General features: G+C 43.4%; 2 protein-coding genes across 2 annotated transcripts; both read right to left on the reverse strand.

Annotated features, from left to right (window-relative positions):
• Positions 1-1,364: 1,364 nt before the first annotated feature.
• On the reverse strand, positions 1,365-9,355 carry LOC136676584 (netrin receptor unc-5 homolog). The gene is made up of 8 exons (XM_066653684.1): positions 9,337-9,355; positions 8,686-8,691; positions 7,853-8,059; positions 7,266-7,400; positions 6,775-6,878; positions 6,472-6,652; positions 5,841-6,008; positions 1,365-1,480 (listed from the first exon to the last, which is right to left on the reverse strand). The coding sequence occupies exons 1-8, from the start codon at positions 9,353-9,355 to the stop codon at positions 1,365-1,367; spliced, it is 936 nt and encodes a 311-aa protein (XP_066509781.1).
• Positions 9,356-11,040: 1,685 nt separating this feature from the next.
• Positions 11,041-17,780, reverse strand: LOC136677524 (sperm-tail PG-rich repeat-containing protein 2-like). Its single transcript, XM_066655095.1, has 14 exons — positions 17,608-17,780; positions 16,226-16,326; positions 16,024-16,155; positions 15,788-15,943; positions 15,409-15,512; positions 14,659-14,770; positions 14,425-14,526; positions 14,140-14,299; positions 13,871-14,031; positions 12,168-12,254; positions 11,883-12,051; positions 11,393-11,508; positions 11,147-11,293; positions 11,041-11,063 (listed from the first exon to the last, which is right to left on the reverse strand). Exons 1-13 carry the CDS (start codon positions 17,711-17,713, stop codon positions 11,159-11,161), a joined length of 1,641 nt encoding a protein of 546 aa, XP_066511192.1. The 5' UTR covers positions 17,714-17,780; the 3' UTR covers positions 11,041-11,063; positions 11,147-11,158.
• Positions 17,781-18,395: the final 615 nt, after the last annotated feature.

The following is an 18,395-nucleotide window of genomic DNA, read 5'->3' on the forward strand; positions in this document are numbered from 1 at the left end:
CAACTTTATAAAGTTATTTATTTGACTTAATACACAAACAAAATGCAAAAACATTTAATTGTATTAGTATAAGTTATTCATTCATTCATTTTCTGTAAATGCTGAGGGTCGCGGTGGGTCTGGAACCTACCCGGAATCACTTTGCGCAGACAACAAACCCTAGAAAGGGCACCAGTCCTTCACAGGGTGACACACACTCACACATTCAGTATAATTTATTATTCTTCATAAAATCTGAACAATGTTTTAATATAAATGAAGATTACTGATTAACCCTCAGAACAGTGACCTTGTATATCCTATACAGTACTGTGCAGGAGTCTTAGGCACATATAATAAGATCATTTATATATTTAAACTAATGCCTTCTCAGTAAGCATGGTGCTTATATAGATATATATAATCACAGTAAAACAAAAAAAATTATATATATATAACAAATAAGAAATATAAGATTTTGTTTTCTATAAAGTGTGAGTGAGTTTGAAGAATAATATTTTGTTCAGATTGTTCTTGATTGCATGAATTTGTTAAATCAACAGCACACATTATTTAAAATCATTATTTATTAACTGCTAAAACTTGGTGTTGGATGATAACCACAAATAATAGGGATTGTAATGAGGAGAGATTTGGACAAATTAAAACCAACACGTTCACACACAGAATATCACACTTACTGGAATAATGTTATTTGGGTTTATTCCAATGTTGGGAGTTATTTGTTGCTTGTTATTTTAGCAAATAAACACTTACTGCTCAGATAAATAGCTTTTTAAATCTTAAAATCTCTGGTGCCTAAGACTTCTGCACTGTACTGTATGTACATCACTATGTGCATATACTTCAGTCATATCTCTTTTACAGTAGCCTTTAAATTACATAATATTACATAACAAAACATGAAAAACATGAGTTTAAATTATTTGGAAAACAGGCTAAATTTCATCTGTATGGGAAACATTTTATGGTATATTTCTTCCCGATGTGTAAATAAGCAGTAAATGTGTGATAAAATATACAGAATTTTGTTCTCTGCGGCGAATGACACATATTCACAGATGTGTAGATCTAACCAGGGGTTACCTCCATTTCAGGACAAAAACATGAACACTAAAATGTAATGTATATAAATTACTGCACTGAAAAATTGATTACCCTGATTTTAATAATGTGACCATGTTCCACCCCCAGATGTATGGAGGACAGGGCCTGCAAAAATCTAATGCCTATATTTAATCTTCATTTATTTATAGCTGTATTTCTGTTTCCATATTCTAATGAGTGAAAGAGTTTTTCAGGCTATAAAGCCAGAGGGAACATAGCTGGTTTTAGTGATGTGCCGTCTAGGTCTTTTCAGTGAGTCAGATCAGTTGGTGACGGTTATATCTGAAGAACAGCAGCAGAGCCAGAGGAGCCAGCAGGAAAATCACCATCAGGACCACACACACACACAGCAACAGACCATCTGGCCCTGGAACTACAAGATGCACACACACACACACACAAACACAAACATACTCTGCATATTTTATACACATATGCGCATACTTGCACGAAAATAATCTGGTTAATATGTCCACCATGTTCTACTGCTCATTATTAAATATAATGTTGCAGTTTAAATATAAAAATAGCTTCTTTTCCCTAGTCCCTCTCACAGTGAGCAGGGTTGGGAAGGAGTTTAGTCTGTGTTACCGTGGCAGTTGGCAGGGTCTTACCTACGTGTGTGTGTCAGGAGCGAGGGGCGGATTGAGGGAGGCGGACGCATTCGCTAAAACACGGGATAATTTAATATAAACAAAACAACGATACTTAAACAGGACACAAACAAACAAGGAGCCAAACAAGCTAAATAAAACAAAGGAAACTGGACAGGGAGAACAGGACAGACGGACGAAAAGCGACACGACGAAAAAGGAGAAGAAACGGGGAAACTCTAGAGACAGATGGACAGACTAAATAACATGACCAACTAAACACAGGATAAAGGGGAAATGTACGACAAACAGGACGTGACACAAGAGGGCTTAAATACAGACACAAACGAGACACACCTGGACAGATAACGAGGACGGGCAACACATGACACGGACGAGGAGGCGGAACAAAGGCGGAGACTCGAACATAAACAAAACAGAGCCATGTGCAAATAAAGCACATGGTCGGGACAACAGACTGACAGGACGAAGGCGTGACAGATGCCCCCCCCAAGAACGCGCAACTCCCGGGCGCGTACTCCTAAACCCCCCAGGAGCTGGCGCAGGAGAGGGCACGAAAAACATGACAGGACAACAAACCAACAGGTGACAGGACTCAGGACAGGACGGGAACCGACACAGGAGCTGGGGACACGACAGGACCGAATATACGAGACGGGACATGGGACATGACAGGAGACTGACAAAGGGGAGCCACAAGAGACGAGAACGGACTGGACAGGACAGGAGTGGACACATGGGAATTGACAGGGTTTTTGACATTGGACATGACACTGGATGGAAACAGGGACTGGACAGAAGACGGGACAGGTGACATGACTTGGTGCTGGGACTGGACGGGAGCAGAGACTGGTGACAAGACACTGGACAGGATAGGAACGTTAGACTGGACAGGGGTACGTGACTGGACAGAAGACAGGACAGGTGACATGACACTAGACTGGAACGGAGACGGGACTGGAGACTGGACAGGGGATTGAAAGGGAAACTGGACCGGAGACAAGACAGGTGACTGGACATTGGACGGATACAGGAACTGGACGTGAGACAAGACAGAGGGTTGAAACAGGGACTGGACAGGACTGACAGGGGACTGGACATGAGACTGAAACAGAGACTGGACAGGGCTGACAGGAGACTGGACTGGACTTGGTAGGGGAACAGGTACAAGGACATTTACAGGGACTGACACAAACACAGTGACCGGGACAGGGACAGAGACTAAGGCAGACACGGGTACAGGGACAAGGACAGAGACGGGAACCAGGACAGGGACTGACAAGGGAACCAAAATAACAGGGGGGTGCCCAGGACTGGCAAATGTCTGTGGGGCAGTCCGAGGAACCAGCCTGGGCACAGTTCTGGGGATCGGCCTCGAAGTGTTTCGGGCCGACCTACGGACATGGACAGGAGAGGCCGTAGCCGCCGTCACGGGGACAGGAGAGGCCGTAGCCGCCGTCACGGGGACAGGAGAGGCCGTAGCCGCCGTCACGGGGACAGGAGAGGCCGTAGCCGCCGTCACGGGGACAGGAGAGGCCGTAGCCGCCGTCACGGGGACAGGAGAGGCCGTAGCCGCCGTCACGGGGACAGGAGAGGCCGTAGCCGCCGTCACGGGGACAGGAGAGGCCGTAGCCGCCGTCACGGACACTGGAGCGGCGGGTGCCGCCGTCACGGACACTGGAGCGGCGGGTGCCGCCGTCACGGACACTGGAGCGGCGGGTGCCGCCGTCACGGACACTGGAGCGGCGGGTGCCGCCGTCACGGACACTGGAGCGGCGGGTGCCGCCGTCACGGACACTGGAGCGGCGGGTGCCGCCGTCACGGACACTGGAGCGGCGGGTGCCGCCGTCACGGACACTGGAGCGGCGGGTGCCGCCGTCACGGACACTGGAGCGGCGGGTGCCGCCATCACGGACACTGGAGCGGCGGGTGCCGCCATCACGGACACTGGAGCGGCGGGTGCCGCCATCAACGGGACAGGAGCGGCGGGTGCCGCCATCACCGGGACAGGAAGCCCTGCGACGTCGTCCACGGAGGCAGGGGAACCTGCGACGTCGTCCACGGAGGCAGGGGAACCTGCGACGTCGTCCACGGAGGCAGGGGAACCTGCGACGTCGTCCACGGAGGCAGGGGAACCTGCGACGTCGTCCACGGAGGCAGGGGAACCTGCGACGTCGTCCACGGAGGCAGGGGAACCTGCGACGTCGTCCACGGAGGCAGGGGAACCTGCGACGTCGTCCACGGAGGCAGGGGAACCTGCGACGTCGTCCACGGAGGCAGGGGAACCTGCGACGTCGTCCACGGAGGCAGGGGAACCTGCGACGTCGTCCACGGAGGCAGGGGAACCTGCGACGTCGTCCACGGAGGCAGGGGAACCTGCGACGTCGTCCACGGAGGCAGGGGAACCTGCGACGTCGTCCACGGAGGCAGGGGAACCTGCGACGTCGTCCACGGAGGCAGGGGAACCTGCGACGTCGTCCACGGAGGCAGGGGAACCTGCGACGTCGTCCACGGAGGCAGGGGAACCTGCGACGTCGTCCACGGAGGCAGGGGAGCCTGCAGCGACGTCGTCCTCGGAGGCAGGGGAGCCTGCAGCGACGTCGTCCTCGGAGGCAGGGGAGCCTGCAGCGACGTCGTCCTCGGAGGCAGGGGAGCCTGCAGCGACGTCGTCCTCGGAGGCAGGGGAGCCTGCAGCGACGTCGTCCTCGGAGGCAGGGGAGCCTGCAGCGACGTCGTCCTCGGAGGCAGGGGAGCCTGCAGCGACGTCGTCCTCGGAGGCAGGGGAGCCTGCAACGACGTCGTCCTCGGAGGCAGGGGAGCCTGCAACGACGTCGTCCTCGGAGGCAGGGGAACCTGCAGCGACGTCCATGAAGACTGAAGAACGTGCGACGACGTCCACGGAGGCAGATGAATCTGCGACGTCGTCCACGAAGACTGGAGAGGCGCGTGTCGCGCTCACGAAGATAGGCGCGGCTGGAGGTGCCGCGCTCTCGAGGACAGGCGCAGCTGGAGGCGCCGCGTTAACTAAGACAGGCGCGGCAGGAGGCGCCGCGTTAACGAAGACAGGCGCGGCAGGAGGCGCCGCGTTAACGAAGACAGGCGCGGCAGGAGGAGCCGCGTTAACGAAGACAGGCGCGGCAGGAGGAGCCGCGTTAACGAAGACAGGCGCGGCAGGAGGAGCCGCGCTCTCGAGGACAGGAGTTCGTGCTGCTCGCCGGGCTCGCGCTGGAGCTGTAAAGGGTTTAGGGGGTTTCACAGGCGCACCCATCAGATCACCTCGAGGTGCGCCCCTGTTAGCCTCAGACCTCGGAGTTACGGAGGTGAGGCTAACAGCCCCTACCCTTAACGCCCCCCCAAAAATTTCCCCGGACCTGAGGGGGTAATCCTCCAGCGAGGGGGGAACTCCAGCACGCTTCTTCCGCCGGCTCCTACGACTCGCGCTGGAGCAATCACTCGACTCATGAATTGACTCATGAATCGATTCCTCCCGAAGGCGTTGAGCCACTGTGGCATGCATTTGTCGGAGCCGGCTATTCCACATCGCAGCCCTGTCGAACATAGAGTCTGTGCTAGCTGCGTCCTGGTGGTCGTACATTCTGTCAGGAGCGAGGGGCGGATTGAGGGAGGCGGACGCATTCGCTAAAACACGGGATAATTTAATATAAACAAAACAACGATACTTAAACAGGACACAAACAAACAAGGAGCCAAACAAGCTAAATAAAACAAAGGAAACTGGACAGGGAGAACAGGACAGACGGACGAAAAGCGACACGACGAAAAAGGAGAAGAAACGGGGAAACTCTAGAGACAGATGGACAGACTAAATAACATGACCAACTAAACACAGGATAAAGGGGAAATGTACGACAAACAGGATGTGACACAAGAGGGCTTAAATACAGACACAAACGAGACACACCTGGACAGATAACGAGGACGGGCAACACATGACACGGACGAGGAGGCGGAACAAAGGCGGAGACTCGAACATAAACAAAACAGAGCCATGTGCAAATAAAGCACATGGTCGGGACAACAGACTGACAGGACGAAGGCGTGACAGTGTGGAACATTTGAGTTTCTGGACTGTGGGTGAGGTTAGTGGTGGAGTCACACCTGGGCAGTGAGCAGGGCAGGTGAGTTTCTGGGTTGCAAGTCCATTACATAGCTTGCCACCATTTTGAGGCACTGGATTGGTGCAGCTGCGTGTCCGTATCTGGAAACTCGTCCCACAATCACCATTACACACTGACCACTCTGACCAAGTGGACCAGCCCCCATTCACTACATCACACACAAACAACACACACACATACAGTACTTTGCAAAAACATTGCCCAACATTAGAATAAAATCAAATAACATTATTCCAGTAAGTGTGATATTCTGTGTGTGAATGTGTTGGTTTAACTTTTTCCAAATCTCTCCTCGTGGCAGTCCGTATTAATTGAGGTTATCATCCAATACCTAGTTTTACCAGTTAATAAATAATGATTTTACATAATGTGTGCTGTTGATTTAATAAATTCATGCAGTCAAGGAGAATCTGAACAAAACATTGTTCTTCAAACTCAAACCTACTACTTTAGAAAAACAAAATATTTGTGAGGGTGTGTTTTATATTATTATTTTTTGCATTTACTGTGATTATATATTACTTTATATATTTATAAAGACTTTTGCATAGTACTGTATATAATAAAAGCACATAAACAATTTTATTAACATGCAACTACCATGATGTTACCGTAGACAGTGATTGTTGCCATGGTGCTGCGCCTCCTAGCAATCACGTTGTTAGCAATGCAGCTGTAGTTAGCCGTGTCAGAGAGTTGAGCTGCTTTAATGATCAAGTTGTTATCAAAAGTGACACAGAAATTATGATCAGCTGCTGGATCAATAATATTTTCATTCTTCAACCAGGACACCTACAGGACACACAGAAAAGTTATTCTAGAGTGAAGCTGTACAGTGCTCACTGCTTAATCACTACACTAATAGAATTTTATAGTGATTTTACACAGAGAGCTGAGTTTAAGGTAGGGATTACCTGAGCAGGTGGGATTCCCTCGGGTGGGCGGCACTTCAGCAGCACTTCCTGATTAAGAGCTACTTCCTGTCCTGTTGGCTCCACCTCAAACACCTTCTTTAAATCTACACACACACACACACACACACACACACACACACACACACACACATTGATGATTACAGGAATGTTGCAGTTGCAGGTAGGAAGAGAATGGGATGGGCCCTGTGTCAAGCTCTATTGGATTGGTATAGGATTTTGTATATCGTATCTTGTGTATAATTACAGTAGTGTTAGCACCAGTTTCTCAACATTACTAGTCCTGAAATTACCCCCACCCCACCCCTTCCAAGACCAGGACCCTGTACCTGCCAGGTGACATCAGACTTTCCTACAAGATACAGAGCTCCACCACATCTTTGCATGCTGCAGCTCAACACATTGGGAGGCAAATTCATCTGCAAATAAACTGTAGTATGCGTGTGGTTTTGTGTGTTTGATTGTGTACTCACAGGCAATGTTTATGTGAGCTCTGCGGCTCTTTGTTGTTCCTGATGAGCTCCAGGCCACACACTCACACCAGAACTGTCCAAATTTCATGATCTTCTCCACTTGCCTCTGAAAAACTTGTATTGATACCTGTACACCTGAACATATACACACATCTCATCACCTCCACCACTCTTGTACACCTGAGTAAACATAAACACCCATACACCTCCACCACTTGCCACTGGAACACCAAGTTTCACCCCTGAACACACAAACACACACCTCCACCTGCAGCTGGAGGACAACAGTAACATATATTACCATATATAAACAGCATTTAAATCTTTCATTTTGAAGACAGAAAGAAATTAAGCTCCATTCTCAGTTCAGATCTGAAGAATTCCACAGCATTGTGTGCATCTTCTGTGAGGTAAAAAACCCAGCACTATAGGTCTGAAAGGATATGGAGCTGGAAAGAAGCCAACAGTGAGAGAATGAAATAGGCAAAAATAAAGAATGTTAAAAGGAAGCATGTTTTAGTGATTTTTACCCAGGTTGTGGCCCACTGTGTTCTTTGTAGGTTGTGTGTGTGTGTGTGTGTTAGCACCTGAGCTGTAGTCTACTCTGTGCTGAATGTGGTGGGCCCCCTGGTGGACCCACTCTCCATTACACCTGAAGTAAATCTGACTGGCTGGTGTCGCTCTACAAGTGACTCTGACACTTCCCTCTCCGATGATGTAAGAGTCCTCTGGCTCCAACAGGAAGTGGGGGAGGGGCTCAGGTGGGTCAGAGGGCAACAGGAAGTCATTATCACCTGCAGAACACACATACAACAACCAGGGCTGCGGTTAATCAATACAGCTGGTTAATCAACAAGACTCATTAATTAATACAGTTGTTTAATCATTTGGGACATATAATCAAATAGCTAATTAATTAATAAAAATGAATGATTCTTAGAGATGACTAACTGATCTTCAGTGAAATTTGCTTATAAAGGAAGTCAACAAATAAACATATAAACATGATCTGAAACTCTGTATAACATTCACAGGGTCCTCAGAGCTAGTAATTTAGGGGGTGATATGACTATTGTTTACTTGGAAATTAATTAAACAGGATTTTGTAGCAGTTCTATTGATTAATTCATTATGAATATTAAACACAGTGTAAACAGCTGCACTGTTCAAATGATGTCTAAAATTAAAATATATAGTATTTATAGGAACACCATAGAAGAATGTCATACGTATTTCCATAGATTAATGAATGAAGTACAAAATATATTATAGACATAAACATGAAAATATGAACAATCTGTTATTTAGAATAATCTAACTTATGATCATCTTAAATATCAGCTTTAAAATCACACTAATTACATATTACTTGTATGAATATTAAATGTATTATAACAAAATAAGGAGAAAGGCTTCCTACCTTCAGCTGAAACAAGAGAGAGAAATGAGATGAGTGAACTGAGAGTGAGTAGCATGGTGTTCTCTCCACAGTCAATTGTCCACATAAACACACAGATAAACAATAAGCAAATAATAAATACCACTCAGAAATCAGTAAAGTGCAGTGAACTGCTGCCGCTGAAGTTTAAACTGATTCTGAGACTCAAAACCACACTGTCCTCTTGTGGATACTCCCCTACCTATACACACACACACACCTACCCTCATCTGTGCAGAAGACCAAGTTGTGTGTAAGTGTTTGAAATTAATATTAAACAAAATAAAACAATGTTGCTGTCCAAAGAGCAATATGTCTCCATTTCTGTTGGTTTTTAGTTTACTACATTATTTGAACACAGCAAAGCGATTACAGATAATGAATGAATGAATGAATGAATGAATTTGAACACAGTAGCTGTCCTTCACATTGTGTAAAACCTTCATGATAAATGGACCAATAGAAATGCTCAAAATGTCTTGGAATTAAATCTTTTTATACTGACTTCTGCTAAAAGATATTACATTTTTCCTTCTCCCTTACAGTTACTATTTTGGAGATACATTTAAACATAGCACAAAAAGTTAGGACATTTTTGTTTGGTAGATTATTTCTTTGTTGTAAATCTTATACCGCTGGAAAGACTGTTCATTTCCCTTTTAAATTGTGCAACATTAGTAAGGAACATGTATTTGTGGGATGAACAGTAGAGCTGAGTATGTGGGTTGCACCCATAAAAATGTGCCAAATCCTCGCTGATAGTATGAGGGTGTTGAACCTCTCACAGGCACCAGAGCACTGGAAAACCTGCTGCCTGCCTCAGTCTTCTGTGATTTTAAACAACATCTTGCTAATAAATCCCTAAAATTTATTTTAGCTATACTCAGTTTTAACTCATCAGGACACTTCATATTCTATATTCTCACTTTCACACTTTAAAGATGATCAAATTTAAAGAGAATGTTCCAGAAAGTTCTTCAATTCTCAGAGGAACAAAGAGCAAGAAAAACAGAAACATATGATGATCATTCCCTTCATCCTGAGGAAGAAAAACAGAAACATATGAAGAGTATTCTCTCTCCATCCTCAAGAAGTCTCTAAGACTGTGGTGAAGATCTGAAGAGGAACAAAGGCCAACATTACCATCTGGATGAGCAGTAAACAACATACAGTAATAAGCAATAACACATCAATAGTCTCTCTCACTCTCACATACACACACACACTGTCTCAGAATGGGACTCTTCTTTAAGGTGGCTTTGAATAAGCTGTTGAGCTGTTAATATTATGACAATTTAAACCTAGCAGGATGAATAAGAAACACTAAAAGGCCTCAAACATTTACAAATCACAATCACCATCCAGATGTTTGTGTTCCAGATGTTTAATTAACTCTAATTAGAACAAAATCACCACAGCTGTTATAATCAAACACACTGAGTACTAATATCACACACACAAAAAAAATTGTTTAACTATGAATTTTGGGAACATTACTTATACTTCCATTCGTTCATTTGGGAAAAAATGACCATTAACCTTTGAGTACTACTACCTTAACCTAACCTTAAAACATATGCTTACATTAATATTCATTGACTTACATTTTGGTTATAAGCCGGTGGTCCTCAGAAGGAAGACAATTTCCCAGAATGTGATATGTGGACATATAAAGAGTGATATACACCGTGTGTAAACAGATTGTGGTTCCCACAATGTGATAAATGCCTGGTACAGACACACACACACACACACACACACCGGGATTGTGTCTGGTTTTTCTTGAAAACTGAAATGTGTTTGATCAGAATTGACCTTAATAATATATATAACATAGGGCCAAAATTTTATTTGTGGAATTTGATAGATTTATTTGCAGTCATAAAAAATAATATGAAATATACCAAACAGAGTCTGCTGCAGATATTAAATTCAAAACATCTTTATATTTACAAAACACCTTTGGCAGTGAATATGCTGGAAAGTACAACAGTTTTTATACTTTTGTCAGTTATTTAAATTTTCAAGAAAAATAGACCATTAGTTCCCACATATTATGATGTTCTGGAGGGGGCATCAGCATTTGTTTGACCTATAACCTCAAATAAAATCACAGCTAGCTGTGTGGTAACATACTGACATCAGGTACTAGGTGGGTATCATCACTTTAATTTCAGATTTACAGCTAACAGGACTGACTCCCTAATCAACACAGACCAGTGTCTGGTGTTTATTGTTATAACAACATCTGTAACACCCTCCCTCCAAGCAGCTCCAAGCATTAATGAAACACACAAACACAGTTTAAGAAAAATTCACGTCTTTATTTCTGAGAAAGTCTGTTCTCTGGAGACACGTTTCTGAAAAAGAAAATTGAAGAATAATATGCACAAACTCACAGCCACTTCTCAGCTAAACACTGCTGATTAAACAAGAGACTGACCTTGGACCTGATTTAAACACTGCTTATGGTAAAGTTTGTTGCCATGGTGACCTGAGGAGCTGGGGCCTGAACATGTGACATCAAGGGGTTCTGAAGGGTCACATTAAAAGTTCCCTTCAGGACAGTATCTAGAACAGCAGGACTGAGCTAAAACACACACACACAGAGACACACACAAATTAAAGATTATAGTGCTGAAGTTGTGTATGAGTGTGTATGACTGAGGGTGTGTGTCTGTGTGTGTACCGTGTATGTTCCTGGTCCAGGTGTGGTGTTTTTGAACTCTTTGAAGCGATCAGAGCGAGAAGCAATCAGAGCAAGTTTTGGAGTGGAATTCACTTCAGGAGTGTACTGACCAGGACCTCAAAATAAACATTACATACATCGTACATTTAATGACAAAATTTACAATATACCAAACTAGATAATTTAGGCAGCTTAACACAGAACATAATAACCACTCATGCTGCTCGTTTGACCCTTCTATAAGTGCTGTGGCCTGAAAGAATTCTAACAAAATAGAATTATATAATAGCAAAGGTAATGACATTTCATGAAATAAAAAATAGTCTATTAATTATTACAATATATCAGTTAATTATTACTTTTGGCAATATTTACTGACAGTTAAACAACCTCATGCCTTTATTAGTGCAGTATCTATCTGTGCAGTATGTACATACCTGTTATATATATATGTTTATATTTAGCTCCTGTAATGTTATACAGTACTCACCTGGCAGCTGTGTGTCTTGACAGAGGAAGGCGGAGTCTCTGGGGGCAGATGTTAAGAAGCTGTTTTGTCGTTTGCGTGCAGCATCAGTACAAGGTTTACTCGTTTGCCGCCTCCCGCTCACTGCCTCAAATGCCTCACGCACATTATAGCAGCTCGCCGGAGGTGAGACCTAAACAGGAAACAAAATACCAGGTTTGCCTTATTTGTGAGTTGTTTTTTAGGTGATATGAGTTCTCTCTTTGTGTTATCTATGTGTTATTTGTTATTTATCTCTGTGCTATTTACTTTAGCAGGCGTGCTGAGTCTGTCTGTGTTTGATCTGAATGCTGCAGTCGGCTTCTGTTTATAAAATATCTCCCCCTCTTTCTCCACCTACAAGTAACACAAATTAAACACACAAAAAACACAATTTACACTTAATCTCTGAAGCGCAGTGTGTGTTAGAAAATATGAAATTAAACAGTGTATAAACCCCATTTATTACGCAAAGGGAAAGCCAATGTAATGTGTATGTTAAATGATATACTCTACAGTGTAGCGTGTGTTAAATGATATACTCTACAGTGTAGCGTGCGCTAAATGATATACTCTACAGTGTAGCGTGTGTTAAATGATATACTCTACAGTGTAGCGTGTGTTAAATGATAAACTCTACAGTGTAGCGTGCGCTAAATGATAAACTCTACGGTGTAGCGTGCGTTAAATGACATACTCTACGGTGTAGCGTGCGTTAAATGACATACTCTACGGTGTAGCGTGCGTTAAATGACATACTCTACGGTGTACTGTGTGTTAAATGATATACTCTACAGTGTAGCGTGTGTTAAATGATATACTCTACAGTGTACTGTGTGTTAAATGATATACTCTACAGTGTAGCGTGCGTTAAATGACATACTCTACAGTGTACTGTGTGTTAAATGATATACTCTACAGTGTACTGTGTGTTAAATGATATACTCTACAGTGTACTGTGTGTTAAATGATATACTCTACAGTGTACTGTGTGTTAAATGATATACTCTACAGTGTAGCGTGTGTTAAATGATATACTCTACAGTGTACTGTGTGTTAAATGATATACTCTACAGTGTAGCGTGTGTTAAATGATATACTCTACAGTGTAGCGTGTGTTAAATGATATACTCTACGGTGTACTGTGTGTTAAATGATATACTCTACAGTGTAGCGTGTGTTAAATGATATACTCTACAGTGTACTGTGTGTTAAATGATATACTCTACAGTGTAGCGTGCGTTAAATGACATACTCTACAGTGTACTGTGTGTTAAATGATATACTCTACAGTGTACTGTGTGTTAAATGATATACTCTACAGTGTACTGTGTGTTAAATGATATACTCTACAGTGTACTGTGTGTTAAATGATATACTCTACAGTGTAGCGTGTGTTAAATGATATACTCTACAGTGTACTGTGTGTTAAATGATATACTCTACAGTGTAGCGTGTGTTAAATGATATACTCTACAGTGTAGCGTGTGTTAAATGATATACTCTACGGTGTACTGTGTGTTAAATGATATACTCTACAGTGTAGCGTGTGTTAAATGATATACTCTACAGTGTACTGTGTGTTAAATGACATACTCTACGGTGTACTGTGTGTTAAATGATATACTCTACAGTGTAGCGTGTGTTAAATGATATACTCTACAGTGTACTGTGTGTTAAATGATATACTCTACAGTGTAGCGTGCGTTAAATGACATACTCTACAGTGTACTGTGTGTTAAATGATATACTCTACAGTGTACTGTGTGTTAAATGATATACTCTACAGTGTACTGTGTGTTAAATGATATACTCTACAGTGTAGCGTGCGTTAAATGACATACTCTACAGTGTAGCGTGCGTTAAATGATATACTCTACAGTGTAGCGTGTGTTAAATGATATACTCTACAGTGTAGCGTGTGTTAAATGATATACTCTACAGTGTAGCGTGTGTTAAATGATATACTCTACAGTGTAATGTGCAGGTCCAGGTGTGCTTTGTTGTTTATTAATGAACTGAAGTTTTCGTTTTTCAGTGGAACCAAAAGCTGCCTTCCTCCCTCGCTCCACACACACTTTCTTCATACTCTCCTGGGCCATTCCCAAATCGAACACATCATATGCTCCAGGTCCTAAAACACACACACACACACACACACACACACACAGTTTGCTTACAGCACGTTTACACACAATGTGGAGTGTGTTCTGGTATGTGGTGTGAATGTGTGTGTGTGTACCCGGTGTGGAGTGTGTTCTGGTATCGGATATGAATCGTGCTGCTGTGAGGTTAAATGGCCTCGTCTTGTTGCCGGTGGGTTTTTTGACTGTTTCCAGAGCAGAGCGTGGGTCGTGGTAACAGCCGACGGGGGGCGCCACATCTTTCACAAAAGTGAAGCGCTGCAAGAGAAACAAAGAACTATACTACAGTCCCAACAATCAATCATACATGGGTTTATAATAACCGTCTGGCAACACCATTACAACCACCTGGGTTACCATAGTAACTGTGAACGTGTACTTGCCGGAGTGTGAGACATAAATGGTGCTCTGGACGTAGCACTATGTGAATCACTGAACTTCTCAAATTGACCTTTAACATCATATTGACCTGGACCAGGAACTCCCTACACACACACACACACACACACACAATATATTATCTCAGCAAACATGGAAAAGTAAGCTAAAAGCTCATTCTATTATATCAGATATATGTGTATGTGTGTGTGTGTGTGTGTGTAAGGGCTGTAGCCTACATTTTTTTCCTCCTTCATAGCTAGGATTTCGTGATATCTGGGGACCTGCAGCTCTGCTCGACAGTTCAAATCCCTCTTTAAATTCACATTCTCATAGAGCACAGAGTGATTCCTGTCGTAAGCAGAATTTACAAACACAATGTTTTGACCATTAAAGAAATTGGTAAATAAAAAAGGTAACAAAGTACGAAAATGGTGAAGTGCATCTGTATGTTCAGGGGAGCTAGTGAAATGGGCAATGTGTGTAGAAACAAGGAGGTCATTTTAATATATTTTCACAAACAGGTATATGACAGGACCACAAGAGTGTTTGATCATTCTCAGCACTGCAGTGACACTGATGTTAGAGTGTGATTTGCTGTTATGAGTGGATCAGACACAGCAGGGCTGCTGGAATTTATAACTCCTCAGTGTCACTTTTGGATTAAGAATAGTCCATACATACATACATACATCTTCTTTTCCGCTTTTCCATTTCAGGGTCGCGGTGGCAGCAGGGCGATCAAAGAAGCCCAGACGTCTCTGTCCCTAAGAATAGTCCACCAACCAAAAATATCGAGCCAACAACACAATGATTAAAAACTCAAGCACAATGCTGTGTCTGATCCACTCATAACAGTACAACACATATTAACACACCACCACATCATTATGACCATCTCTTTATTTCTACACTCAATGACCATTCTCTTATAGCTCCACTGTCCACAGGACCACTTTGTTGTTAATTGCTTTTTTTAAGTAACTCACTGTTCTGGACAGTAGTGCCCCGGTCCAGGACCCTCCACAATCTTTAGATCTGCTCTCTTCTCTGTCATCCGACTGAAGGGAACACCTTTACACTGCTGTTCAATCTACCAAGCACACACACACACACACACAACAGTCAGAAGGCAGCTTTACTGAAATCCTTGTTCAAACAAATTTAGAAAAAATGAGCAAAACCTCCATCAGAGCAAGAGAAAGAACCAATCAAATGACCAGAGACTCAGAAGGAGAACCTCCCTCTGAGTGCAGGGAACAGAATTCACACCCGTGCTGGGTGGCAGAATACTGGTCCCAGTGTGTGGCTAGTGTACACGTACATACACACACACACACACACACACAGTGTACATATGCTATGGACCTGTTTTGGGCAGTAGAAGGCTGGTCCTATTGTGTGGTCAGTGTTTGGAGGTGGGTGCCTGCAGAGGACACCATGCTTGTTCTCCTCAAAACCAAATGCCTGGCCAGGGCATGGGATTGAGGGGACACCACTGGAGGGAAACACCGTTTTCACACGCTGTAACACAGAAACACATACACAGATAAACACACACGTAGGCACAAATACACACAGTGAACATTTGGGTGTGTGTGTACCTTGTTCTTCCGTTGTGGGCTGGGTTTATGTGTTTGTGTAATGTTGTATGCTCCTGGTCCTGGTGCATATGACTCGAATTCTTCAAAACGTCTAGAACGGTTCTGTAGTGACTGACCTCCAGGAACTGGAATCTAGGCAACACACACACTGCATGATTATTACATCTTAATTAATATTAATAATTTTATGTATAGTTGTTACCTTTGAGGCTGCAATGTCATATTGTCCGGGTCCAGGAGAAAACTCTTTCGACTCAAACATGGACGACCGACTGCAGAGCGACATGAATGGAGCATAACAGTCTAACAGTGTACACACACACACACACACACAAACACACACCAGTGGAGTTTTACAGGTTTTATATTTGAATATTTGTATTTTATATTTCATATCCCGCAGTGTCTGTAAACATTTTTGTACCTGTTGTATCTGTGCAATTAAAATTGCTCTTCTAGTAAAAAACCCACGTTTGAATGTCTAAAAAGTGGTTTAGCTGTAATGTGGTGCAACAGGTAATGTCTCTGTCACACAACTCCAGGTTCCTGGAGTTTGGTGTGTTCGCCCTCGCGTCTGCGTGGGTTTCCTCCCACGGTCCAAAAACACACGTTGGTAGGTAGATTGGCAACTCAGAAGTGTCCATAGGTGTGCGTAAATGTGTGTCACCCTATGAAGGGCAGGTGCCCCCTCCAGGGTGTGTTCCCGCCTTGCATCCAGTGGTTCTGGGTAGGCTCCAGACTCACCACGCCCCTGAATTAGATAAGCGCTTACATGAATGACTGAATGCACCATTGTCTTTTTTCAATATACATATGAATATAATGACACCCCACCCTTATCTCCAAATCTCCCTCCACTGCTCAGCTGCAGCTCAGTAATCCCACCCTGCAGGTTAATGGGAATGATTTCCTAACTCTCAGAAACGCTGGCTGTCACATTTTGCCTGTTTCATACAGTCTATGGTACAGTGTTTCAAACTGGAAATGTTCAGCTTATCAAGGTTAAACACTTCATTTTCAGTGGAGGGGGTCTTTGAATGATTTGGCTTTGCTTTGTGGAATACTCCCCTCTTCAGTGTTGAATTCATTAATAATAATCATATATTTACTCGTTTTCTGTAACCGCTACATCCTGATCTGAGGCTCCCGAACCTACCTCGGCTCATTGGGCACAATGCAAGAACACCACTGATAGGGCACCAGTTCATCAAGCACTTACAAAGTTACTCACACACTCATGCAGTTCCTCATAGCAAATCCACTGACAAGCATGAGTGTTTGGACTGTGGAAGGAAACCATAGCACCTGGAGAAAACCTATGCCGACACTGGGAGAGCACAGAGAAAGTGAACCAAGACAGGAATCGAAACCAGGACCCTGAGATCCTGGAGTTGTGTGGCAACGCTACCAGCAGCAACCAATTAAAAAAAAAGAATAATAAAAAAAATAATAAATAAATATTATTACAAATCTGACTTTGATAAAGTATATCCTGGTTGTACCCAGTTGCATAAAATATTAATAATATTAATAATAATAATAATAACAACATCATCCTGTGTTTTGTTGATTAATCGTTCTTACCCTGTTTTGTGTTTTTTGAGTTGTCTATGTTGTAAGCACCAGGTCCCACAGAGTCGTTGGTTGATCCTGAGCTCAGTTCCGTGACTCTGGCCGCTCTACTGTACATCTTTCTCTCTCTCTGATAATAACACCACCCTTCTTGCTTCACTGGAGTGTGACTGAAAGATTTTATGAAAATGATTTGAATCGCTGTGTGAAGCAGGGACTCCTGCGCGCTCCTAGAGCGCGTCGCTGCGTTGCCTGGAAAACAGTCGCTTGGATACCAAACTTCTATTTCCACCTTAAATGATGCATTCGTTAGAGTAATCCGGTCCATCTTAAATATAAAAGCAGCTAGAATTATCCGCTCCACCTTAAATGTGCAGTTACAACGAACTGCTCCACATTGGTCTGTTCAGATTAGTAACTGTGTACAAATGCAGAAACAAGCAAACAAGCAGATATCACCACCAATACTTTAATCTTGAAAGTGATATTTTTATCTGAGTGTGCTAAACTGCTTATGATTACGTGAATTATCTTTCTGAACAATTTCATACGTGCACAAAAACAAATCTATGAGTGTTTTTCCTTGTCGTTTATGAAAACACAATTCCTTCCCGTTTTTCACTCTGAGTGATTCTGTGATTAAGATCAACCGGTTTCCATTTCTATATATATTTTTTAATCTGATTGATATATACACAATGTATATTTTCCCCTAGTTCTAGCTATTAAAGGATCTGGTCCTAATTTAGTTGAGCAGACATTAAATGTTAAAAAATAGCACTTTATTTGGACAGATAACT

This window comes from Hoplias malabaricus, chromosome X2 (assembly GCF_029633855.1).
Source record: "Hoplias malabaricus isolate fHopMal1 chromosome X2, fHopMal1.hap1, whole genome shotgun sequence".
Classification (NCBI taxonomy): domain Eukaryota; kingdom Metazoa; phylum Chordata; class Actinopteri; order Characiformes; family Erythrinidae; genus Hoplias; species Hoplias malabaricus.

Coding starts and splice junctions, on each gene's coding strand:
- LOC136676584 (XM_066653684.1), bottom strand. Junction 7,401..7,852: donor CAGAGTAGACTACAGCTCAG/GTGCTAACACAC, acceptor GTATATGTTCAG/GTGTACAGGTATCAATACAA. Junction 6,879..7,265: donor AGCTCACATAAACATTGCCT/GTGAGTACACAA, acceptor GTGTGTGTGTAG/ATTTAAAGAAGGTGTTTGAG.
- LOC136677524 (XM_066655095.1), bottom strand. CDS start 17,713: ATGTACAGTAGAGCGGCCAGAGTCACGGAACTGAGCTCAGGATCAACC. Junction 14,771..15,408: donor GGGCACTACTGTCCAGAACA/GTGAGTTACTTA, acceptor TGCTTACGACAG/GAATCACTCTGTGCTCTATG. Junction 11,294..11,392: donor CTGGACCAGGAACATACACG/GTACACACACAG, acceptor TGTGTGTTTTAG/CTCAGTCCTGCTGTTCTAGA.